The sequence below is a fragment of the Molothrus aeneus genome, chromosome 3 (genome assembly GCF_037042795.1).
Source record: "Molothrus aeneus isolate 106 chromosome 3, BPBGC_Maene_1.0, whole genome shotgun sequence".
Lineage (NCBI taxonomy): Eukaryota > Metazoa > Chordata > Aves > Passeriformes > Icteridae > Molothrus > Molothrus aeneus.
The window spans coordinates 42,123,249-42,148,799 of record NC_089648.1 but is presented as its reverse complement, the minus strand read 5'-3'; the positions used below and the strand labels follow the sequence as shown (position 1 = coordinate 42,148,799).

The following is a 25,551-nucleotide window of genomic DNA, read 5'->3' as shown; positions in this document are numbered from 1 at the left end:
TTGTTGATTTCTGAGAGCTGATAGACTCCTCTGGTATTCTGTTCCATCCATCTGTCCTTCTGCCATTTCCATTTTTGGTGAATGTGAGATTAAAGATGTGGTCCGATCTCAACATACTTTTGGCTTTTGTAGAAAGACAGCTAAAGATGCAACAATTTAGTAAAGATTGACTCTTCATTTAGGAAGGAATGAGCAACCACTGTTTTATTCCCCTGCTCTTTTGTTGAGTCACTTTTTGGGCAGGAATTCCCAGGCTAGTGTTCCTGCATAGCCTGGGCTAAATTTGCCTACTTCTTGCTGTGAGCAGGGAGACTCAGGGTTGCACCCATAAGGAATGGGACAGCTCATCCTGAGGAAACAAACAAACAATCCCTTGCCTTCCTTCTGACTGGGCAAGGTTGCTCTGTAGTCCATATCTGTGGGAATCTTACTCCTGGGAGACATTCCTCAAGGCTTCCTCCATTTTCCTCCTGCTTGAATCTTCTGATTGTGATCCAGGATTTTGGATGAGTGCCATCCCTTCTGTACTGTTTTGTTAATAACTGCTGACAAAGGAGATGATTCTTACAGAGGGCAGCCTTGTGGCTGGGACATCAAGTGGGTTGTGTTGGACCGTGTTCTCATTTGCTAGTGCTGTCCAAAGGGAACATGACAGCTTTCCTGACTCTGGGGAGTGGATCATGCTGCTGTCTGCAGCAGGAGGAGTGTGGTGTGCAGAGGAAGCCATGAGGGTCAGAAGTATGGGTGCTTTCATTTCTGCTCAGCTGAGAGTTCTGCTGGAGTGGCAGATGGTGAATATCAGGTCTGGAATTCAAGTCTGATAGCAATCAAGGCTTTGAAAACATAAACTACCTGGCTGAGAAACCAGAGGCAGGATGGCTCCTCTGCTGACATCCCAAGGCTGATTGTGTTCCTGTTGGTCCAGGCAGAGCTATCAAATCTTGGAGGGGAGGAAAGAGTGTATGCATTTCAACCTGTTGGTGTGGCACTTCAGCCCTTCTTTTAAGTAATCCAGACACTGAGCTGTGTTCCATAACAAGGCTAACCACTGCAGCTGAAGTTAACGTCCAGTCATGTGCAGGACAGCCACAATTTTAATGCTTTAACATGCTTTTTTTCAATGCTTTTTTGAACTGGCAACCAAAGGCAAGGAAAGTTGAGTTAACTAAAATTAATAAGGTGCCTTTGGGGCAAATGTAGGGTATGCAAGAGGAGGGTTTTAATCTTTGCACTGCCATAGGCTTCCTGGCTGACTGTAGGCAGATTGCTCTAGTTTCTTCCTGCTTGTCTTTATGCAAAATAAGAACAACAGATATTGACTACCTTGCATGAGCACTGAGGTGCTTTCACCTCAAGTAGATACAAAAGTAGTAAGAGCCCAAGGCAGGTATCCAGAGGCAGTGGGGCAATGAGCTTGGAGCAGAGCACTTGATGTATAAATCCCATTTGGAAGATAATTAGAAAGAAGCATTCAAAATAGATCTCTTCCCCAAGTAACAATTATTTCACTTCAATAAAGTTGTCTCTGTAACCCAGTCAGTCATGTCATGGTAACACGATTTCTGCAACCCAACAGGCACTGCTGCTCTAAGTGCAGATTTTCACAAGTATTTAGGTACTGTACTACAACACAAAACAGGAAATGTGAGGGAAAAACAATAAATAGTATCTTGCTCAGGGCCCTCCCAGGGTGAATTTGCACTCAGTACATGGGGGATATCCTGAATTATCCTTATGTGAATTAGCTCATGTATTATTATCCTGGTTGGGCAGAAGGAAGTTCTTGTAGCCTGAATTCTCAGCAGGGTAAATCAGTACTCACCGAATTCAGTGCAGGTGAAACTAGACTAGCTTGGTACCTAAGTGAGCTTGTTGGAAGCTATTGTGGGATCTCTGCAGTATCTACTTTGCAGTTTTGCTCTGTAGATGTGCATCTCTAAACTTAAATTGTCAATGGACAGAAAAAGGCACTTGTGAAGTGTGATTCCTTGAGGGTGTTCATCTCAAAATGAGAAAAGCTGTGATACAGAAGTATCTGTTTTTCTGTGGTGGATGTAGTAAATCAAGTGTATCTGAATTTGGGTGTTGACTGCTTTGTGGATCTGTACTAGATTTCAGATATGAAGGTGGAAGGTTCCCAAGTCCTGTGAGCCAACCAGTAGTGTAATTACAGGCTTTCTCCTGTAATATTTCAGAATTGTTAAGAAGATATTGCTGCTTAAAACAATCTCTTTCTTTCCTGTCCTCTGTGCACAGTGAAATACAGTTCAGCTCCTCCAGTACTACCACTTCAGAGAGCCAAGAGCCATCTTCTGGGGATCAAGCAGCCAGCGCGCTTCAGCAGCAGCTCCTGCTGATGGTGGCCAGAAGGACCCTTTCAGAAAACCCACGGGTACACTGTTATATCTGAGTTTCTAGCATCTTGATGAACTGCTCAATGAACAAAGGCTGCAGGCTTGTTCCTGAGACAATTTTGTTGTTTTTGCTATACTGCTTTTCCTGGTTATTGCTCATGTGGGAGAAGATGTGTTTTATGTTGATGGATGCAACTCAGCTGTTTTCTACTGACACTGAGTAGTGTCCTAGGGGACTATTTAAAGACTCAGTCACCGAAAAAGTTCATACTCTATCTTCAACCATATTTCATTTGGAAGAGGACACAGCTGTTAGGATTTTAGACACACCACCAGATTTTAATAGTATGAAGTGTTTATTCCAGAGTCATTGCTGTCATAAAACTTCATGTCTGGTTTCACTTTTCTGAATTGGGCAACCAGGCCTCTGACTGTTTGCTGTGGAATGTTGAAGCCACCTCCTCAATGCAGCTAGTAAAAGAAAAAGGCCCTCAGACTTCAGTTTGCATGGTCTTATGTGGACATGAACTTTACAGTGTTTGGGGTCTGTGATTTATATAATCTGTTTTTACAATTTCTTTTATAATACCTTTGACTTTCTCTCTGCCATGGCAAATTTTAGTTTGGTATTTATGAATAACAGTAAAATGACAGTTAATTGCCTTTCATCTTAGATTTCACTAGCTTTTCACTAACTGGAATGTTAAGCTAGTAGTAACTTGTATAAAGGAACTATTTTAAACTAAAAATCGGTAAGTTGTCCCAAATAGTGTCTTTCATATTTGGACAGTGTCTTCCATCTAAAGGCTTTGATGTTTTCCAGATATTTATAGTCCTGTAAACTGCCTGTAAATTAGAGAACAATTGTCATTTCTTCTTTCTCTTTGAGGAAGACAGCTCCTCAAGGTCACATTAGCAAATTTGTAGCCAGGCCAGGCAGTAATTTCAGGATGTCCTGGTTTCTGAAATTTTTTTCCTAAACATGAAATTCTGAGCCTACATAAATCAGGAAAAGCATTGTCATTGATTTCAATGAAGCTAGGGCTTCAGGCTGTCGCTGACACCATATAAATTTATGAAGTGAATTTTTATAAGCCCTTTTTTGATAGGAGAAACAGTTAGACTTGAGTGGCTTGCTCAGGGCTAGTCAGAGAGTTTCCCAAATCCAGCTCAAAAATCTGACTCCCACCTAAGCAGTGCAAGACTCACACAGAGGATTTCATCCAAAGGTTGCAGTTCCTCAGGAGCCAAAATGTTCACTTATGCACTCAGCTAAAGGCATGTTAGGCTGTGCTGGGGACTCAATGATCAGATCCTTAGGTGTTTTTAGTGAACTCTCTGCCACCGTTTTGATTTGTTTTATCTAGTTATGGTGAGCAATCTACATTAGATGTGTGAAGTTAATGACTGCAGCAGTCTGAATTTTGCTTTACTTTCTGTTGGGTAATAGGACCCAAGAGAAACAAAACTGTGCCAGTATTAGCAACTATAATATTTTAAAACATGGTTTTTTTCTTTAAAAATGCCCTGACCCCATGTTTAAGTTACTTTTTAAAGTAGTAATAAAAATATTAAAATTTGGACGATATAAACTACTTTCAGATTTTAAAGTCAGCATAGTGAAAGGATTGCAATTGGTCTCATGGATTTTTAAGCACTCAGAATTGTTAATAAAGGAAAAAATGCTAAATAGCCCAGCAACTCCTTGCACATCTCAATGCTCAGAAGTATGAGGGATTGTCCTGCACTACTAGCAATTCAGCTCCCTGGCTCTGCATGGCTGTACACTTTTAGTCAATTGGAGGCATGAGGTTAAATGCCTAAACTTGAATTTCTTTCTCCAGAGCTTATGCTAGCCTGTTTCACCTCATGTTTGCCAGCAGACTGAGGATATCTGAGTTGTTTCCCAGCTGATGCACAGAAGTACATTGTCATGTGTAAACTCTGTCTAAAACTCCTTTTCCTGGAAAGGGAAGATTAGAAATGATTCCAATATTCTGAGGAAAAAAATGTAACAATTCCTTTGTGCAGGTGGACAGGTTGTTTAAAAAACTGTGCTTTGCTAACAGTTATGATTCTAAAATCAATTGCTTCACACAGAAATCCCCTGCCCTGACTAAGAATGTTAATCTAACATAGATAACTCTAATATAGACATTGCCTAGAATTCTATAATAAGTATATTTGTTGATTAATTATCTTTAAGGAGGGGCAGGTAAAAGGCTGCCTAGGAGGAGATAGAAAACCACTGGAATTCACAGTAATTTGAAATCTCAAATTCTTCTTCTTAGAAGAAAAATGATTGATTATTCCCCCTCCATAACATCAGTAATGATGTACTTTGTAAAAAAATCACTGCTTTGCAGAGATTTTTTTCATCTGTTGTCTAGCTTTGCAGGCCTGACTGATGGTCTGCAGATAGTTGGAGGGGAGTTGTAGAGAAGAGTTGGAAAAAGCCTTAGAATCTGGCAAAAGCAATATTCAAAAGGGTGGATTTATGATTATGATGGTATAATTAGAGACACTTAAATTAGTGCTGTTTATGCTCTTTGTGCTTGTTTGCAATTTTTTTTCCTCCTCTTGCTGTTCTTGAGGAGGCACACCTGATGTGGTATTCAAAGCATCTCTGGAAAGATAAACAAAGCTGTGGTCTGGAAAAGTTGATAAGTCATACCTCTAGACTTTAAGGCTAACTTATTTTTTTTATAATTTTTCCTTATTTAAAAGGAAGGATTTGTCCTGTCATGTTTTTGTGATGTGCTGTAATTAGCCTATGCATGGGAAAATCTAAAAGAAACTTTAGACATGTACTGGATCTGGACTAAAAAATAATTAATTTTTAAATGAACATTTAGTATTACTTTTTAAGGCATATTGTCACTATTGAGCTACATAATTAAATAGCTTCTGTTCTTCTGCAACAATTAAGCTAGTGTGATATTTTTATTTTTAATTTAAAATTAAGAAAATAAATATGCTAATATACTCCCACTACCCCTTTTAGTTAAAAAAAAAATCTGATGTAAATTTGGCCTTTTGGACTCCTGTTTTGCTGGCAGCTGTGTGAGAGAGTTTTGTGTATTTCTTGTTTGTTTTTATAGCAGCCCAGCCAGGACCCTGAGGATTCTTCATGTTCTTCAGCACAAAGGAAGCTGAACAGGCAGTTTTACAGATTTGTTATATTCCCTGGCAAGTGGATTAAAGTCTGGTATGATCGTCTTACCTTGTTGGCATTGTTGGACAGGTAAGCTTGGTTTTTTTAGAAAAGCTGCTCTAGGTAGTGTTAAGGTGGGCGGCTCTTCATGTCCAGAAAGCAGTGCTGATCACTAGAGAAGGAGAATTCAGGTTGAGTAGATAGGGGTGTTTTTGCTTTAAGTTGAAGTTCGGGGTTGGTTTCAGTGGTTCTTGCTACCCTTTGTCTTCAGGTAGAGACTTTGATTCATGTGAGTGCCAGGCTTGTAGACTAGTCTGTAATTTGACTCACAGATGTTACAGATCCAATGATTTCTGATGAGAAAATCAGTAGTAGAAGAGTCCCAGGGTATTGTAAACCAAGTACTCTAATGTTTAAAAAAAGAAAATGATTTACAGAATGGTATTCAGGTGAAGGGTTTTTTTTTGAGCTGCTGCATCTGTTCCAGTTCAAGTTTGTCTCTGCTTCTGTTGGTGGTGCTGTGCCATATGGGTTAACATGGACTCCACAGCAGAAGTTTCAGATGGCAGTTTTACCTGATGCAGAAATCAGGCTACATGTCAGGGAGTTTCAAGTCCAGAGCAGATATTTACTTATCTGTAGTGTTTTATCTCTATGTTTCAATTGCATGGAAATCTTTTCTGCTGATAAGCTCTTTTGTTGCAGCCTGAATATTGACACTGTTTTTTTATCTCAGTTTCCATGTTCTAACAGAATAGATAAATAACACATCAGATGACAGATTTGGTCTTTCATCCAGTTCTTTGCTGTCAGATGTATATTTTTCATTAATGGAAGGCCTTATTTCCTCATTTAAAAGTGTTTGGGTATTTGATTTTATTTGTAGTTGTTAATGTGTTGGGGTTTTTTTGTTTTGTTTGTTTTCGCTTTTATAAGCATACACTTTTCTACACTCAAATCATCTCCATTGTGGAATTCTAATTGGAAAGTGAGATGGGAAGGGATGTTAGACTTCAGTGCATATGGCTTTTTTTTCCTGCAACGTTTTAGCTATCATTTTGGGTAAGGTTTTTGGCATGGGGATGAAATACTGTTGAACATGGAAATGTAGTTATGGGATCCAGTGAACTCTGATGGCTGCAGCACTCACAGCTCATACCAGCTACAAATGCACCTGCCTTGCTCTAATGAATCTACAAATATTTGTACTTCTCCAACACTTTTATTCACATAGGACAGAAGATATAAAGGAAAATGTGTTTGCTGTCCTTCTAGTAGTTCTTGTTTCACTTCTTGGATTCCTGACTCTGAACCAAGGCTTTTGTAAAGACATTTGGGTTCTGTTGTTCTGTCTCGTAATGGCCAGCTGCCAGTATTCTCTCCTCAAGGTAGGACTCAAGTTCATAGCCAGTTGCTGAATTCTCTTCTAACTTCTACAAAGAAAAAATCTTGTAAGCAAACCTTTTTTTTCTGTTTTGTTTTTAGAGTGTTCAGCCTGATCCTGCTTCGCCCATACATGTAAGTCTCAGTCAGTAAAACAAGTCTTTCTCCTCTATTATCTCTTGTGTACTGTGAAACAGCTGGCTGTTCAGTGAAACACAGGTATTAGCTGTTTGCTGTTCTAGCTGATTTATGAAAAAGAAAAATACATCTGTGATTTCAAGACTTTGTACTAAGTTTAATTATTTTTAAGCTATTTGAATTCATCACTGCTATTAGAAAAGTGCTTTTTCTTTAAGTTAATATGTGCAGTGAATATTCATCTGGACTATCTTACTGATGTTGGATCCTGTGACATCACACAAACCTTTTCTTTGCTTTCCTTTAGAAACAGGCAGAAAAGAGCAGAAAAGTTCCAGACTAGCAGCTCAGTCGTTGCTCAGTTGGGATTTTTTTTTGTATTTTTTTTTCTTTGAGACTGGGGATTGATCATTTTATTTTTTAAATCTGCTACTGAAAAATTATTTATTTAAAGTATTATTAGATCATCGAATGACACAGGTGTTTTCCCTGTTACAATATGGTCACAGTTTCTGTGCTTGTGTCCTGAAGAAATCGCTGAATCTTTGGGTGAATGCAGGATATAAGGACCCTTGCTGATTGCTATGGGTTTTTTTATTGGATATGTCTAAGAAATTGAACTCTGATAACCAGTTCTTTACACAAGTCTGTCCTTATTATAGGACTGTTCTAGAGGCATCATCCTACAACTTCAACTTTATCACTCCACCTATCATGGTGTCCTAGCATTTTTGATTTGTGGATCTTGGAAGACATTTCAGTGGCCATAATGCCTTTTCCTTTCTTTTACACTGGGTGCTAGTTGCTTATGTTTCTTATTTAGCTCTTGGAATATTTTTGAGGATGTCCTCTCTTCCCTCAAGTTTCAAAAATGACATGTTGAAAACTTCAGGTCTGTTGGATCAGTTCCCTTTGGCAGGGTGCAATTATTTTTGTCAGTTTAGAGGCTAGAAGTACAGGCTGAACTTGAAATTGATGTTTTTTCTATAGGTATACTGCACACTTCACTAGCTGGATTTCAGAAGATTCTCAGTTTCTCTTTCATGGCAACTATTTAGGGGTGAAGTTATGGTTTTGGTTATAATGCATTCATAGGAAATACCTGTCTGCATAAAAAGTAGAGAAAGGTAATAAACAGCAACTTACCCATTGTAGGATAATATTTTCAATACATTAGAGAAATAGTCCAATCTCAGTGAAAAGTTGGGGGATGTTGTGAGTAAAATAATATAATTTGTCAGCCCAACTGGCATCTGTCTAGATATAATAATGTGAACTGTAATCAAGTAGTTTGCACTTAATCAGACATTAGTAGTGTGTGCATTTGTTTAAAGTGGGGGGCAAACAGTTTAGTCAAAACTTCATTATGAACCTCTCCAGCCCATATGTTTTTATAGTGTTAAACCTAAGGTAGTGTTTAAACAGAACTTTTTTTTTGGTGCAGAATCCAGGTCTGAATTTCAGGTTCTCACAGTACTATTACAAGTGTTATTTGCTGTATTGTATTGTGTAAGTCATGCAGCAATGGAACAAAGTAACAATAGGTGTATTCCCATATTCCTTTTCTTTCCTAAAACTTTATTAGGGATACTCTCTTGCAAACTTTTTGTGCACTATACAAACTACAATAGAAATAAAATTTAGAAAGCTTTTCCACTAAGGGTTTTAAAGGTAGAGGTGTTGTCATGCTAAAATAGAAGATTAGCAATTTCTACATTATAACTTTTTAACACAACAGGTATTTGTAAAGGCTTGCTTGAGCTACTAAGCACCTCAGAAACAGGAGAATGAGTAGGCAAGAAGAAATACCATGTACTGTTTCATAATTCATGTGGCTGCATTAAATTTGAAGACAATAATGTCTCTTGATGTTAATGTAAGGATAGAGAACAGCAGAGTGATTGAAGAATGATCAGTATCACACCCATGAATGAAAATGCAGATGAGATTTTTTTGAGTTTGAAACAAACCATTATGAGCCTCAGATCTGCACAGTGAATTAAGTTCTGTTCATGGATCCATGAGTAGCCACTATGCCTTATGTTATCCACGGCTGCCAAGGAGGTTCCAAACTTCTTCCCTATATCATGTGCAGAGTTTGTTTCTGTTTAATGTGACTTTGTCATCTCTAGCCTGTAGCATTTTGAAAGATTGCTTTAAAATAGCATCCAGTGAGTTCAGAAAACACAATGCCTAGAGATGCCATAAGCTTTTGTTCCAAACTCCCCCTGAGTGTATTCACTTGCTGCTGTTGAGGAAAGAGCTTTTATTGTTGCTGCAGGTTTAGTACTGGTGGCTGCTTCAAGATGGGAGTCCAATTTTCCTGTCAGCTGGAGTTTTAGCCTTTTCAGTTCTGGTCCACTGGGAGCTGGTGGCCTTTAAGTGCTGTTTACACAGGGGTATGTGGTTCTGGGATAGTGAAATTTGGGAGCAGCCTCCTCACTGGAGTGGTGGAAAGAAGAAAATCAAGTCCATTCCAAAGTGTGTTATATTTTGCTGTTAGTCACCTGATACAAGCAACCTGCTGGTGACTGCAGGGTATTAAAAATTCAGAGATCCAAGAGATCCTTGTCATGTGCACTGAAAGATTTTAGAAAAACCTTAAGCAAGGTTTTACATTTAGTAAATGGCTCTATAGAAGGATCAGGCGAGCTTGTCTCTAAGAACCTCATAAGACACCTGCAAAGCTCAGCATCTAGCTCAGGCTTACAAAGGTATTTGAGCTTGAAAGATTGCAATCATGCTCTTAACAAGATTTAGGGAATCTCTTACATATATTCATTGTCTCAGTCCTGTTATGTCCCAAAGCAGATAGCTAACTCAGTTGTGTAGCTACCACAGGCAGTTTCCTAAATCCCATAAGGCACTTACGAAGTATTTGTAATTTGTCCCTGTAAGCTTTTCTGTAGAACTGAGCACGTGCACATTTCTTTATATAAAAAAGCCTTCTGTCTTTCTCCTTTTACATGTGTGCACCCACAAACAAAAAAAAATCCATTAGATATTTCTAAAATTTTTCTATCAAGATGCTTTGCAGTCAAAACTACTGTTGTAGTAAATTGAAGTGTTTGTGAAAATACTCCTTGTTGAAAGTCTTCAATATTGTTTTAGAAATATGAGATGCATCACTGCTGTGTTGGTAAGATGTGAATGTGTATCTGAAACATATTAATGAAAAACATGGACATGAAAAAAGTGACTTTTTTTAGCAGACTGTGGGAAGGGAAAAGTTTTCACAACATTTTTATCAGTGAAGAAAAAAAAAAGATTGTTTAACAAATGAGATGTAAAATATAAAAGGAATTCTGCTTCATTATTTAAATTTTTCTAAACAAGAATACAGAGTGGAATCATTTCACCAAGATTAAATCAGTTTTGCATGTCAAAATCTGGTGAGCTTGCTTAGTAAAACAAAATGAACCCTTAATATCTAAAAGAGCTTGTTAAACAAGTTGTGCTGCCCATTTTGGTGAAGGGCTGCCTAGCTTTGTCTGTCAGGGGCAGGTACAGGAGGGCTTTGCTCCTATTTTTCTGTTTGTTTCTTTCTAAAACCTTAAAAAATTAAGTTTCATGTCTATTCCCTGGCTGTGACTTTTGGGAAGTGATCTTCTCTGTCCCAGAAGGTGTCCACTGTTGCCCTCAAACCAGTCCTGTCCCAAATAATGCCCCTCACATGAAGCATGTAAATGACAGTGAAATACCACATTAATACTTGTGGCAGTTCCTCTTTCTTCTGTTGTGTTGCATGTTCCCCAGATGTGGGGACTGGAGTGTTTGCTGTGCTCTAGGAAGCTCATTCAGCTTGAGCACAGCCCAAGTAGTGCAGGAGCTGTGCAGACACTGCCCTTCTGAGTGCATTGCTGCTGCATTGCTTTGCTTCTGTTGATAAGGTTCTAGAAAGATTTCAAGATTCTGTCTCATTACCCACCACCACCACCTGAGAAACAGGGAAGGTAGTATTTGTTCACATTTTGCAGCTTTCAGAAAGCCTCTGGAATCTGCTTCCTTAATCATAAGTGGCATTACTATAGTTAGCATGGTAAGAGTGATTGTATTAGTCTGTTCTATTCTAACTAAAATAGAAGTGACCTACAATGATCATCCAGTGGCACTGCCTGACCACTTCAGGGCTGACCAAAAGTCAGAACAAGTTGTTAAGAGCATTGTCCAAATGCTTCCTCTAAACACTGATAGGCTTGGGGCATCAACCACCAGAGCCATTCCCACTTACCCTGTCACTGGATGGGACAGGAGCCAGCACCACCTTCTTCACTTCCCCTCCTCAGGAACCTGTAGGGAGCAATGAAGTTGCCCCTCAGCCTTGTCCTCTCCAAACTGCACAAGCCCAAAATCCTTAACTGCTCCTTACAGGACATTCCTTCCAACGATTTCACCAGCTTTGTTGCCCTCCTCTGGATGCCTTCAGGGACCTTCACATCCTTTTTAAATAGTGAGGCCCAAAACACACAGCACTCAAGGTGGGGCTGTACCAGTGCTGAGTACAGCAGGATAATCACCTCTTGACCAGCTCATGTTGCTGTGTTTGATGCACTCCAGATGCACTTTTCCCTCTTGGCTGGTGGCACTCACAGTGGACTCACATTGAACCTGCTGGTGAGCAGCTCCCCCGGCCCCTTTCTGCAGGGCTGCTTACCAGCCACTCATCTCACAATTTACACTTGTGCCCAGCATTACTTCATCCTAGGAGCAGGACCTAGCATTGAATCTCATTAATCACTGCCCAGCATTCCAGTCTCTCTAGTTCCCTCTGCAAAGCTGCCTGACCCTCAACAGAGTCAGCAGCACCTCTGGGGTTGGTATCTTTGGCAAACTTGCTAAATGGTGCAAGAACTCAGCCTTGAAGAACTTCACTGCTGATGGGTCCTGCCAGATGTGGCCCCTTTCAGTGCAGCTCTTTGAGCTCTGCCCACCCTTCAGCCAGCTCTTCACCCAAAGCACTGCAGACTTCTTTAGAAGTAAGAGTTAAATATGCACTGTAATCCTAATTGAGTATGTCAGTGTTCTGCATGCGACTGCAAGGTGTGTGGAGTTAAACCTCTGGGCTTGTAGTCATCAACTCTGTCTTACCCAGCTGCCTTCAAATAATCACTGTGCAAAGATAAAACTGGCTTCCATAGGTCAAGAGGTACGACAAGAATGCAACAGAGTGTAATCACCATAAAACAGCCTAGAGTGAATGTCAGCATATAAAACATAAAGCAATTGTTTAGGTGCATATTTATTGGTCTCTTTTCCTAAGGCACAGCTCATATTTTACATAAATGAACTGAAGTTTAAAAAAGGCCAGAAAGTAATAGCTTAAATTATTTTTCATTTTTAAAGTTGTATCATTATCTTTGTAATTCTCCATGGATTGTTTTGTGGACATGTGTCCTATTTAAAAAAAAAAAAAAAAAAAAAAAAAAAAAAAAAAAAAAGAAGTAGTAAAATTGAAATTTATTAAAGAGCAAGGATTTATGTCCCTGACTTGATTCATATTCTATGGATGTGAGGCATGATGTAAACCCACCAGTTCCCTGTAATCTGCCACCTTGTTAACTGATTGATCCCAAAAGAGAGTACAGATCAGTTAATAGCAATCTAACATGCAAGCTTGGCTGGCAGCCAAACAAACTCAGCCACAGTTTCAAGTCAGTAAGTAGACTCAAAAAAAGACATGATCTTTTATTATATTCACCTAAATTGCATTTTTCAAATAAGAACAGTTGCACGGCAGCTTTAAGCAAGGCAAACTTGGATTCTTGTCACTTTGATTGTGGCTTTTCACACTCTAGGAAACTTTTGACTCATCAGTGTTTAAAATGTCTTAGTTACCCTTAAGCTTGCTACCAGGAGAGCTATTAAGGTTCTTTGTGACTGTGGTCACAAGGGTTTTCAGGATGAAGAAGAGACGAGAATGTTGACTCCATGATCAGAAGGCTTGATTTATTATTTTATGATATATGTTACATTAAGACTATACTAAAAAGCAATAGAAAGGAAAAGTTTCTTCAGCAGCTAGCTAAGCTAAGAATAGAAAAGAATGAATAACAAGGATCTGTGTCTCAGACAGAGCAAGAGCTAGCTCTGCCATGAGTGGTCAAGAAATCCAAACACCCACAGGAGACCAATCACTTGTTGCATTCCACAGCAGCAGATAACCATTCTTTACTTTGGTTGCTGAACTGCAGCTTGTCACAAGGAAAAATCTTAAGAAAGGATTTTTCATGAAAGATGTCTGCGACAGTTCTTCTTAAGTGTCTGTTGGGTTCCCTGGCCTGCAGCCCCACAAAAGTGTTTTGTAGGATTAGTGGGAATCAATTGTGTTAGAGATTTATATGAAAGACATCAGACGAGGTTCCTTCCAGATCCTACTTCCTTTGGATCATAATTTCAAAGTGCTTCATAAGAAGCAGACCAGAAACTGCTGATGAGTGTCTTTCAGAAGACACTCCCTTTCAGAAGACATGCTGTTTTGCTGTCAAGTGGTTCAAAGAAACAAAAAAATTAAATTCATGAAGAAAAATCCATCCCCATGCCTCACACTGTACCAGGCATATGCTCTATTATAGTTTTTATTCCCAGGAGTCAATTAAAAATTAAATTAATTTTAAATTTCATAAAGTAAAAAAAAAGAAAAGTCAAACCACCTGAAGCAGATGTTCATTGAAATAAAAGAAATACTGAGAAAAATTCTTTTTCTACTGAGATGAAAGATGCAGACAGATTGAGGTTTCTTTCTTCACAAAAAATGGCAACTCCTGGAATTAGTAAGTTTTGAAAGGTCCAGAAGGGTAAGTTTTTCAAAAGCATAAATGGTTGCTGGAGTCAGTCTTAACTGCTCATTGTGTCTTTTGAAAGTCTCCTCTGGAAGAAGATGAAATACTTTGTCACATTTTTATTACTAATTATTATGTATAAGTCATTAAAATATTTTGTCTGACTCCTGACCCTCTCTCCAAGTTAATGCAGTGCATGCAGTAGAAGAATGAATATAAAAGTCTAACTTTTTGGTTTTTCTTCCAGGGACACAATAAAATCATAATCTACAGCAGACCTGTATATTTTTGTATATTGTGTGGCCTTATTTTGCTGCTAGATGCTGGATCTAAAGACACAAATCCTCCTGTTTATACAATGTATGGCCTGAAGCTCTTCTCACCCAGGTCTCTCCAGTCAGCCAGAGACCATGTAATAGGTGAGTCAATGTTTTTCCTAGGACTGCAAAAAGGAATTAAGTGTGAGTCTTTGTTTTCCCATGCTGACAATCAAATGCAAGTTATGAGGCACAACCTGAAATCAAATTGATAGAAACATTTGGAATGACTTAAGATGAGGCAGGGGCAGCTGGCAACCTTCCCTCATGTAAAAGGAGTTCTTAATGAAATGAGGCTCATAGAAATGTCTCCATAGAAAACTAAAAGTCACTGATGTTATTAGCAAAAATCATTATCTGTGAAATGCTGTTCATCTGTGTAATGGCTTGTCTGTGTGGAGCAGTTACTGCAGAATAACTTGAGTTTTAAATTTAATGCCTGGAAGCTAATCCATGCCAGTTCCTTGGATGGACATCAATCTTCTGATCACCAAGTGCTTTATCTTGGCTTAGTTTAATCATACTGTCCATATGACCAGTTAGTGTGGAGCAGCCACTCTGCAGTAGCTCTTTCAACCTGTTTCCTTCTAGAATCATGTTCTGAGGTTGCTGAGGACATTCAGATATTGCCCCAAGACAGGTGTGGTGATCCCTTGGCACTGATTTGGAGTGGCCACAGCTGACATTACCCTATTCTGTCAGGACACTTGTTCCTGTTGCACACCACACTTACAGTCTATAACTGTGATGTTACACCAGCTGAGCCACAGATACAAGTGCTGGACTGCACTCCCATGAATAATGCAACACCGTTAAGGGACAAAGTGGGGAATGTGAAGTTTACTGTAAAAGTTGTGAAAATTTCCCAGAAAGCTGTGTTGTAGTGTACCAAAGATGGCCTGGTGGTTTGTGAATTTAGAACCAGGAGACCATACTGTAGCAGAAGAAAACCATTTTTGTGATATAGTGTGTAACCTTTGAGGTCTTTGTTCACCTGTGACTGTTGTACTTGCTTTTTGCCATACTCAGGTCAGACTTACTGCCTGAAGGGCATACTATTTTTAGCAAGGCTTCCTGGTCCTTAACAAGGGCACTATGGCTCCCAGTTCTTCTCACCAGAAACAGGGGAATGTGAAGAGCTGCATGCATCTCACTTATTTTAATTAGCTTCTTTCATTACTTTCCTTTGGTCTCACTTAAGTTTCTCCTTACATCTTATTTTCTCTGTCTGTCAAAGGTGAGCAGTAAAAATGCTGATAAATAATTCAACAAGAATTCTAGATGACACTTGAGATAGAGATAAATGAAAAACTATAGCAACCAGCATAAGAAAACAAAGTGTGGTTATAAATGTGTTAATTTTGGCTGGTCTCAAAAGAGATGGCAGAGCATGTTCTTGAAGCAGGAGGGGGTGGGGGAGAGAGGAAATACAGGCTCATCTCCCCAGCTGGCATGCATTAAATAAGAAAGAGAGAAGAAACCCTTTCCCTTTGCTTGTCCCTGTTCTTGTTTTGCCATGGTGTCTTGACTCAAGTGATGTTTGGTGCTGTGCTTTGGCTATTCCTTGCTTTGTCTCTATGGGAGCCCTAACTTCTGGCTGCTGTGAATCCTTGCAATTGTTCACAGTGCAGTGACCTCTGTAAGCCATGGCAGTCTGGCATCCTGTGTCATCTTGCTGTGCTTTTAGTGTAGATTCTCTTAGGTAATGAAGGTATAGAAGTATTTTGTTTGGGCTATAAAATAATGAGGGAAGTTGGTGACTGCAAATACCAATAAAGTCTTACTGCTGCCTTGCAGTTCTGCCTATTTGCTAGGTATTTTTTATATCTTTTTATTGTTCTGTCATCGTAAAATGAGTATTTAGTTCATATTTTAATCAGAATTTATTGTGGTATTTGGAGTTGATATGTTTGGAAATCAAAGAACTTTTGACTCTGTGTTTTAAGTACCAAGGAAAGGAAAAGTCTTTTATTTCAGGTGCTTATTATGGTAGAAAGCAAAAGCCATGTAAATCATAGAGCTAGTGTGATGCTGCATATCATACTCTGATAAAAGTCTTGAAGCAAGGTCATAAAAGAAATAATTGCAGATTTTTTAGATGTGTAACCTAATTACTTATGAAACATGGTTTTTAACACGTTCATTTATTTTCAATCTGCTTATGATCTGATTCTGTTTTAAATTGGTGATGATTCTGCTATTGATTTAAATTTCTATTAGTTGGAGGTTCATTACTTTAATTCCGACTATGGTTTTCATCTTGAATTCCTTATTTCAGTTAACATTTTTGCTAGATTAACATATGAAGTGCAAGTAAGGGCACAGACAACCAACCTCAGTCACTGGGACCTACAGGTGTGGTTAGTGACAAAAGTAGTTGTGCATTTTATATATGATAGTTCTTGTGATGAAACCACTTAAACATTCAACAGGTAAATGAAACAGTTTCACAGACAGTTTGTGTGAAGACTTAAGAATCAGGAGGTAGCAAATTTTTTTGATAGTGAGTCCTCTGCCTGCTCCTTTTAACCGTGGCTGAACTTCTGTCAAGGGAAGAAAGCCTGTGGATGTTGTGCTCTCCCATATTCAAAAGTGAGAGAACAAAAAGACTATTTCTCACTGAAATAATGCCTTTTATTTTCCTTGTGAAAGAAGCATGTTTTACTACTCAGATATATACTTTTTTAAATCATCTTTTTTTCTAAATGTCTAAAATGTTTGCAATGTGATGTTGCTGTTCTACATTGCTCAAAAGACACATATTTTCCAAAGTCATAATTTATGTTTCTCTCTCACTCATTATTTCCCTTATTCTCATTATGTGAGATGTACTTGTTTAGAGGAAAACTGCAGTGTTAAATGCAGCAGCTTGCACAATGATCTCTTAGTGGTCCAGCTTTTAAAGGGGTTGTGGGTCTCAATGAAAATGTGTGATGCTTAAAGAAATTCTTTCTGGAATTCATAATGCAATTCTGAAGGATTAATCAGTTAGTTTTATTGTCTGCTTCCCAAAAGGGAATCTGCTGCTTCTAAGTGCAATCTTTTTGTAGGTGACAACTGTTTATTTTCCTGTCCTGTGTGCTCCTTGGTGCAAGATGAGATAAACTAAGCTGCCTTAGCTAAAGAAGTTGCTAGGGTTGTTCAAGGTATTAATAGAGAGTGGGTGAGGTGAGGACAGTTCTATGGTCAAGTAACTTTTCCCTCCTTGTTTACATTTGTCTCTATATATCTTGGTGTACTGTCAACTCTTTAATCTCATCCTTCCTTCCATTGCTCTTATTCCACTTTCTCTGAAGTTGCTACAGCAGAGGCAATCATTTGGCCTGTAAGTCTGTAGTATAAGATGAGTTCTGGCAGTTCTGCAAGTCCTTTGCCCAAGGAACAATATCTCCTGAGAGTTTCAGCAATGTGTTTTGGGGATAGTTAAAACATTTTCAGCAGTGTGTTTTTGGGTCCCCATGGCCTGCTGAGCAGTTTTCTTTTGTGCTATTGCCTGTCTTCAAGAGTGGTCCTTGCTTGGCTTGGCATGACTTGGTAGAATATCTAAAAACGTGCAGAGTAATAGAAGAAGAAGAATTTAATATTGGCATTTTTATGTAAAACACTGAGAAGAGAGCATTTCCTCATTTTCTTACATATGGATGATTTGTGCCAGTAGTGGGAAGTAGTGCTGAAGGTGCATTGTGAATCCAAGTATACTTAAGTGAGTGCTGTCTGTGTTTAGCACTTGAACATGTCTTTTTCTCTCCTGTGTTGGGCTTTCTCAGCAAGATTTACAGTATTAGGTAGCAGCAGTGTATAACATGGTGAAGATAAAAGCTGTCAGATCAGACTTGGTGTGTTGTTTCCTTTTGGTGCAAGATGCCTTAGTAAGATGAGCTGGCAGATGTGAAATTAGCATTCAGCAAAAAACACAAACCCTTTTGTTCTCTTCTCAAAAATCTGACTGGGGGAATGGGGAATAAGTCATACTAGTGATTTGTTTAATTTGCTTTTTATGAGAATGCATAGGAGGAAACTGCAGTCTTCCTAGGATCTAAAGTAACAAAGACAAGCTTGTTTACAAGGAAGAGTGGCTGCCACACTCTCTGCCATGCAGAGCATTGTGGTACTAGTACAATGAAGCAGTAAGAATATGATTAACAATATGAGAAATGTTGATTAATGTGGTTATGTGTGTGTCTCCTTAAACATTTACACTTGGGTCAAGTGTGTGTTTAGATGCTTTGCTAGACAGTCTTGCTTAGCATTTTCTATGGTGGAGCTGAGAGTGAATTAATGGGGAGGAGGATGGCTGGAAGTAAACAGGACTTAAGACTAACAGCATGATTACCTGAATTATGACTCCTGCTTTTCCTTGCCATTAAAAGTAGCATTAAAATAAGCATTTCTGTTCAGAAAGAGAGTATGTAAAGCTGTAAGACTGGATCTTAGCCCTGAGTTTCTTTCCTGTTTTTAATGTTCTTTCACTACTGTGAAGTTAAAGTCCATTCTGCTGGAAGCAGGTGGAATACTGGGGGAAGCTTCACTATAGGTTTCTCCCATTTTTAGGGGCTGCTATAAGTGTCTGCTCTTGATTTCTGGGAGAGGAAGGATATTGTGATAGCCAAGATATTTCAGATCTTAGCCATTAATTTTTTTTTTTTTTTTTGTTTATATTGAATTGTTGTAGCTGTTCTTGAACTATCTCAGATTCAAGGAAGAAGTTCCAAAGTCTGCAAATTAGAATTTCTCTACTTTGAAAGGAACAAATATAAGCTTGAAAGTATTTGAGAAACAGTAAGGAGACTATGCAATGCTATTTTTTCTGCCACTGTTTTTATCCAAAGTCAATCTTAAGGTTAACTCTGAGTTTTAGTTTCTTATGTGTAAAATGGCATTATTTATTTTGAATACATGAGGAGGAAAGTGTAATCATTGCTGGTAATGTTAAGGTCTGCTCCCTTGAATAATCTTCAGAATTTATTGCAACAATTTCTTATTCTGCTATCATTCTTTATTTTCCATACATTGGATGTGTGGCTGTGTTCTAAAATACTTATTATTTTTTTTTTCCTTAGTGTTTTTATATTGCTTTCCTGCAATTTCTCTTCTTGGACTTTTCCCTCAGATCAATACCTTCTGCATATATCTTTTGGAACAAATAGATATGTTGCTTTTTGGTGGTTCTGGTAAGTAGCCATCTGCCATCTTTCTGGGCTTACAACCTAAAACTAGAATATATTATTGCATGTTACATAGCACAGTGCATTTTAAAGTTCAAACAGCTAATACTATTCATCTAACAGTGAGGTGAATACTTATAAGGCCCACTTGATTGGATTTCTTTTTGCTTTTGAAAAATTGCATGCAAGTTTTTAAAACTATAGGTTGCAAATTATGGTTGGTATCAAAGAGCTCTTTCCTGCCATATGTGATGTGAATCTTCACTATATGTATTAAAAAAGAAAACCTTTTACTTTCTTTTTCCGTTAACATCTAGAAAAAAAGTTTGCATTTTCCACAGAAAGGCATATTGATGAGAAACTTGATGTGTGATAAATTTTTTGTGTTATTTCAGTCAGAGATTCAAGAAGGCCCTTGAGAGATGAAGCATCGAGATTTTTTGTTGGTAGTGGGTTGTTTTTTTTTTTGTTTTTCATTATAGCTTAAGTAGCTGGGAAGACTGAGATGCATCTACACTGTCGTCTTACTTTGGGTCAGAAATAAAAATTCCTCTTTCTTCCCACTTACCACATGTCTCTGTTTCAGCTGCTGCTGGGTTCGTGTCTGCATTGTACAGCATTTCCCGAAGCTTTGTTGTTCTGATTGTCCTCTATGCCTTCTGCTTCAGTGCAGTGAAGGTAAGCCAGAAAAACAGCACTGGAACAATTCAAAATTTCAAGCTGGAAATTGATGTAATCTAGGGAGACTAGCATTGTTTGGTCCTACATTGTTGTTGCTTACCAAAATAAGTTTTGCAAGCCATGCTTCAGTTTCTGCATGTTAGTTACACTGAAATAGGCCAAAACTGTAGCAGAAATTCTTAAGTAAATGTGTCTCTAATACCTGTGATTATTTATCTGCCTCTTATATGTATCAGTGTGAAATGATCCACTGAATTTTCTCTGCAAACATAAACAGCAGCCTTGACTTAAAAAGCTGCAGTCTCTGTTGACCTTCATAGCCAGGCCAAATTTGCTCATAATTCCCAGTAAGGTTTTTGCTGTTGCTTCATAACAATATGCCTAAGAACTTAAATGTTGAGCAACCAGTGGACCATCTAAGTAAGTAATATGTCTGCATTCACAGGGAAATGCAATTTAGGAATTTAATTCTAGCCAGATGACTGGTTTTTGCCACTTTTTTCCCTAATATCCCACAATTGTTACACTAGGGATGCTGGAGAGTGTGCTAATAATTTGGTGTCTGTGAATTTGTTAAGTCCCTTCCTGAATGTGCTGGTCCTCTCTGAGTCCACAGCTTCGTGCCAGCAAATTCTAGATGTTCATTGTGCTCTGTGCAAAGCAATGTTGTCCTTCATTGGTTTTAAGCTGATCTGATAATTTCACCAGGTCTTCCTGATGCCTAGTATTGTAGGATTTGTGGAAAACCTGGTCTGCATTCTTTTCATCTGCTGCCTTTACAGATTTGCAGGCTTCAGATATATGCCCCTCAGCCATCTCTTTAAATTGAAGAGTCCCAGCCTTTCTCGTGTCTCTCTGTAAAGCAGCTGCTTTCTCAGAGGTAGCTGAGTTACTCACCCTACTCTGTGCCTCCCCTTGCTCTGCTGTTATCTTCAGAAGTGGAGAGTCAGTTGTGTATGGTGCTCAGGATGCAGGTGTGCCACAGCTTTCTATGCTGGCATAGGACTGGTTCCATTGCCAGTGGTGCCCAGTTTTGGGCAATATTCAATCTAAAGCTTTTTACATTTTTTTTTTAGATTTTATTTTAATGTGCCTATGTCCTCTGCATGGGATATTTAAAAATGACAATGAAATTTTGGCTGCCTTCAAGTTAGCTGTAAAATTCCCAGTGAACACAGCAAGACCAGTATTTCATGTTAGACTTGTAAGGAAATTTATCCTATGAGGGGCCAGCCTTTTGGCAGTGTTTCCTTGAGAGCTGGATGCTGTCAGTGTCCATGCAGGGGTGCAGCAGGATGTGCTGTGGCTGACAGGCTGCCCTTGACATCTTGTGGGCACATGTCAGAGGAAGCTTTGTGGTGGCACATGCACAGCACACACAGAGAACCCAATATGAGGTTGTGCAGCTGCCAAGCACTCGGGCTGGCAATTTACATAGATGAGAGGGGCAATCAGGTGTTCCTTTAAGGAAATTCTTTTAGGAACATCAGCATTTCTGTAGTGGCTTTCAATAATTTTTTACTTGAAATTTTCAATAGAAGCCTTAAATCAAAGAAGGACAGTTATAATGACTTAATGATTACCTGCAGATGATCAGAGCTGGCTGTGTGTTCTTGACCACTCCCAACAGTAAGGTAAAATGTGTTAAACACATTTGGCAGCTTGAGTCCTTACAAAATAAATTACAGCAACTCAGCTGCTGTGTTCAGACACTTGAAATTAAATGTCTTTGAACCTGTGGCGTTCTCCCAGGGAATTTCCTGTCACCTGGCTCACCCACTTTGTCAGTTGTGTTGGTTAGAGCTGTGTGATTGAAAGTTTAACTGCTGCTTGTGCAGTTTCCTGCAAAAGTAACCAGTCCCCATACTGCTGTTTTCTGGCTGTATTAACAATTCAGAAACTGGCAGCTGGGATGGAGTAGGAGGCTTTTCTTAAGGACGGACAGAAGGAGAAAATGGATAACGGGAATGAGAAACAATGATAAAAATGAAAAGAGCTACATGGAAGGCAGGAGTTAAATTACTGTTATATAGGCTAATACCTGGGGAATGATATTATTTTTTCTTTTTTTTTCTTTTTTTTCTTTTTTCTTCCTTAGATTAGCAGATGGTGATTCACTAGTTGAGGGTAGGGAAGTTGTGTTATGGATACTTCAAAAATGTTTTTTGTAAACAGTAGGGGGAAAAAGCCACTTAAAATAGTCTACATACTCTTTTCTCAGCATAATACTTTAAACTACAGCATGCAGGTGGCTTTGTAGATAAGCAATCTCCTTGTGGATTAGGCTTCAAACTGCTTAGAAATATGCTTTTAATGCTACCCTCAAGTTGAGTGCTGTGAAAGATTTACAAGATATCTGTTGTAAATTACTAATATTAAGTTCAGACTTTCTGTTCACACAAAAGTTAGCGTTAATTTGAATTTTAATGGCACTGTTCCAGTAAAGGCACTTCTGAGAAGGTTAATTTAAAGCATGTAAAGATGATTCCTCTTGCTTCAGCTCATAATCTCAGTCTACTGGAGTACTTGAAATTTCATACATTTTTTCTTCAAGAAGTTTCAAAATAAGCCCTTGTGTTAAACCTCCTTGTTCTTCAGTCAGGTCCAGAGATTTCTAATTTGAGCTGATTTCTGTAATGTTGCAAGAGAATGATTATTTGGTCGATGGAAGAAGAGTAGGAATGAGCTTAATCTGATCCTGAAGAGGGCCCACTGTGAAAGGCGGTCTAGTAACTCAAGCTGTTTTGATAAGTAGTGAGCAGCAATTCATGATCTTAATCAAGTGAAGATTTTAACTTTTGGTTTGCTAGTAGAATTTGTAAAGTTTAACTCAAAACTGAGCAAATGCTGTAGTATGTTTCACTGAGGTGTTTGCACAACAATGGTAACATAGTTTTCTTTAAGCTAGAAGGAACATCTTTTCCATACTTGTGCTTCATAGCAGTTGTTTTTTTTTTATTCTTATTTTACTCTGTTCATTTTGATTGGTTTGCTAAAACCAGCAGAACAAAATTTTCAATATTTATGGAGGTCAAAAAAAAAATCATAATCAAAATTTTTAAGGGCGGGGAAATATGATAGATTCTATTTGGCAGAGGACTTCTGGGTTGCAAAGCATGTTGTTCTGGCTGAAATGTAGCATCCTCAAATGTCAACTCTAGTTATTGGCAGAACATCTTATAGCTCAGCAGGTGTAACTACCAAGAGTTCTATTTCCTGAAATATATTGCAGAGGAGAATGGATCTCTAAGTGATTTTGTGCTATTTACTGGTGAACAATTGCTCACATCAAATGCCCAGCCTGAAGAACATTCCAGCGGTATCAAGCTTGATTCTCTCCTTCCTTAAGTGGTTCTTGTGTTCCAGTTATATTCTTGCAGGGTGAAATAGTCTTACCCACTTTCTCTCTGTACATTAATTATTCTGAAAGGAAATATATTACTCCTGAAGAACTTAATTGAGAGAATAATTAATTTACCCTATTAGTTTCCATTTTTATTAAAATAAAACCAATTTTTATTTTATAATTAACCTGTGTTCTTAAGTGAGTTTTTCTTGTTCTTTTTTTAGAGCATAAGCTATATATACATACAATAGTTTGATTTAGTTGTGCTCAGATTTTGAAATTCATTTTGAATAGCAAATTCATAGTGATTGTTTGCTCTAGAACTTCAGTTTTAGAAAATTAGGAAGTAGGAATTGTTTTGGGGTATGTCTATAGAACAGTGTAAGTACTCAAGGTACCTTTCAGCATGTGAATATAAACTCTGAAATCTGAGACTAATGGGCCTGTGCTGAAGTCCTGTGCCTTGTCCAGACTGATTTTGCTGTTGAATTATGTTGTACAAGACCAACTGAGACCCTGTATGGAAAAGCAGCTGTGGTATAAACGCATTATTTAACATAAGTTTAACTTTCCAGTTTAGCTTAATAATTCTCATGGATTTTCGTTCAAGTAAGTTGCCTGAGGAAAATTATTATACAGTATTCTCAGTTGAGAATTCATCCTGTGACCTGCAGACAATGTTTGGCATGTCCAACAGGTTCATCTGGCCCTGTCACTCTTTCTGAGTGACCTTGCAGTGCCTTTGCCATCACATGACCAGAAATATTTCTCTCTCCTGGCTAAAATGCACATAGCACCTAAAAGAGGATGGACAGATCTGTAGTCTTGTGTGAGTGGTGAGGGTGTGGGTTGGGTCAGGCGTCAGGCTGCTGTCATGTCCTGTCACAGACCTTGATCAGAAGTACATGATGTGTTCTGGGGAGTGGCTGCACACTGCTCACCTGGCAGACCTGGGGGGTTTTTTATGTGGCCAAATGTGCACTATCACACAACTAAAATAAATGACAGACTGTCACTAGGGCAGGCACAAACTCTTTGCAAGATGATGATACCTGTGTGTGACTTGGGCACTTGGAGAAGAAAAAGGAATGTGTTCTTCAGAGGTGACTGGGAAGCAAACAGGTCCCAACTGCTGTGGCCAGGCAATGGCTCCCTTTCTCATAGTGCTCCTGAGCAGCTTTGCCCTTGCTTGATATTGGTGTGGAGGAGCTGTGGGTCTGCAGCTTGTCAGGACCTCCTCTCATGGTGCTACTGCTGGGATGATCAGTTTTCATTTTCTGTAAAGCTGTCACATAAAAAAGAAACCCAAAATTGTTCACAGTAGGAAGTACAGAGTAATGCATCTGAAATTAGAACAGATAATTTCTTCATAAAAACCATGAGCACAAAATAGCAGGTCTCTGTCTGTGTATTTGAGGCCTTGAGGACTGATGGGCAGGACACTATCTGTCACTGCTGTCAGTGAAAGCAGCGTGTTGTGAGTGGAGCAGGTTTACAAGTCTGTCTGCCCTGGCTGGTGCAGAAGTTGTTCCCTGTGGTGATGATGATGTGAAGACACATGGATAGATTTCTGTAGCGCTATCCCAGTGATGCAAAGGTGATTTGGTTACAGCTTTGAGGTGCTGTAGAGCATCTCCTCATAAACCTTACCCCATGACACATTTGTATATGAGCGATAGGACAGCGGCTGCTTATCCATCCTTGCATATAGCAATACTGTAAACCTGGTTTCAGGCGAGTACGTAAGTAAATGCCTTAGATTCTGACGTGCAAAAACCTGAGTTTCTCCTGCTTGCTTTGAAATTTCTTTATCTCCCAGACCTCTGTTTAATGATGTCATCACTCCTTATCCAGTTCTTTCCAGGTCCTCTATGAACTTTCATTTACTTTTGTGTAATACAAAGCTCTAAATCCTAAGCATGGTTTTATCAGCTCTTTTGTTCATTCCTTGGATTCTTACATGCAATAGCAGCAATTTTTCAGCTCACTATTTTTTTCTCAAGCTCTCGGCTAACTGAGCTTAGCTTAACATTACCTGAGTTCACTTCAGCCAGGCTTTATTTTTGATCTCATCTTCAATCCTGTAATCTTGAACAGAAATTGGCAGCTCTAATAGCTACCTTAGCATTGATATACGAAAGGGTTTTCTCTTTTTTTCCAGGAGGAGGTGTTTTTATTTTTCAGATATTCCATCCATCAGATTGGAGACATGGGAATTTCTGTGCCATCTTTTT

At 38.7% G+C, this 25,551-nt stretch overlaps 1 protein-coding gene across 1 annotated transcript in view; it reads left to right on the top strand.

Moving 5' to 3' along the window:
* The window catches only part of PCNX2 (pecanex 2), a 145,697-nt gene that overhangs the window by 26,605 nt on the left and 93,541 nt on the right, over positions 1-25,551 (top strand). Inside the window, exons 8-14 of the mRNA XM_066546767.1 lie at positions 2,257-2,392; positions 5,456-5,598; positions 6,743-6,896; positions 6,994-7,026; positions 14,056-14,227; positions 19,186-19,296; positions 19,877-19,968. Coding sequence (XP_066402864.1) covers positions 2,257-2,392; positions 5,456-5,598; positions 6,743-6,896; positions 6,994-7,026; positions 14,056-14,227; positions 19,186-19,296; positions 19,877-19,968 — 841 coding nt within the window. The remainder of the gene's footprint in view (positions 1-2,256; positions 2,393-5,455; positions 5,599-6,742; positions 6,897-6,993; positions 7,027-14,055; positions 14,228-19,185; positions 19,297-19,876; positions 19,969-25,551) is intronic.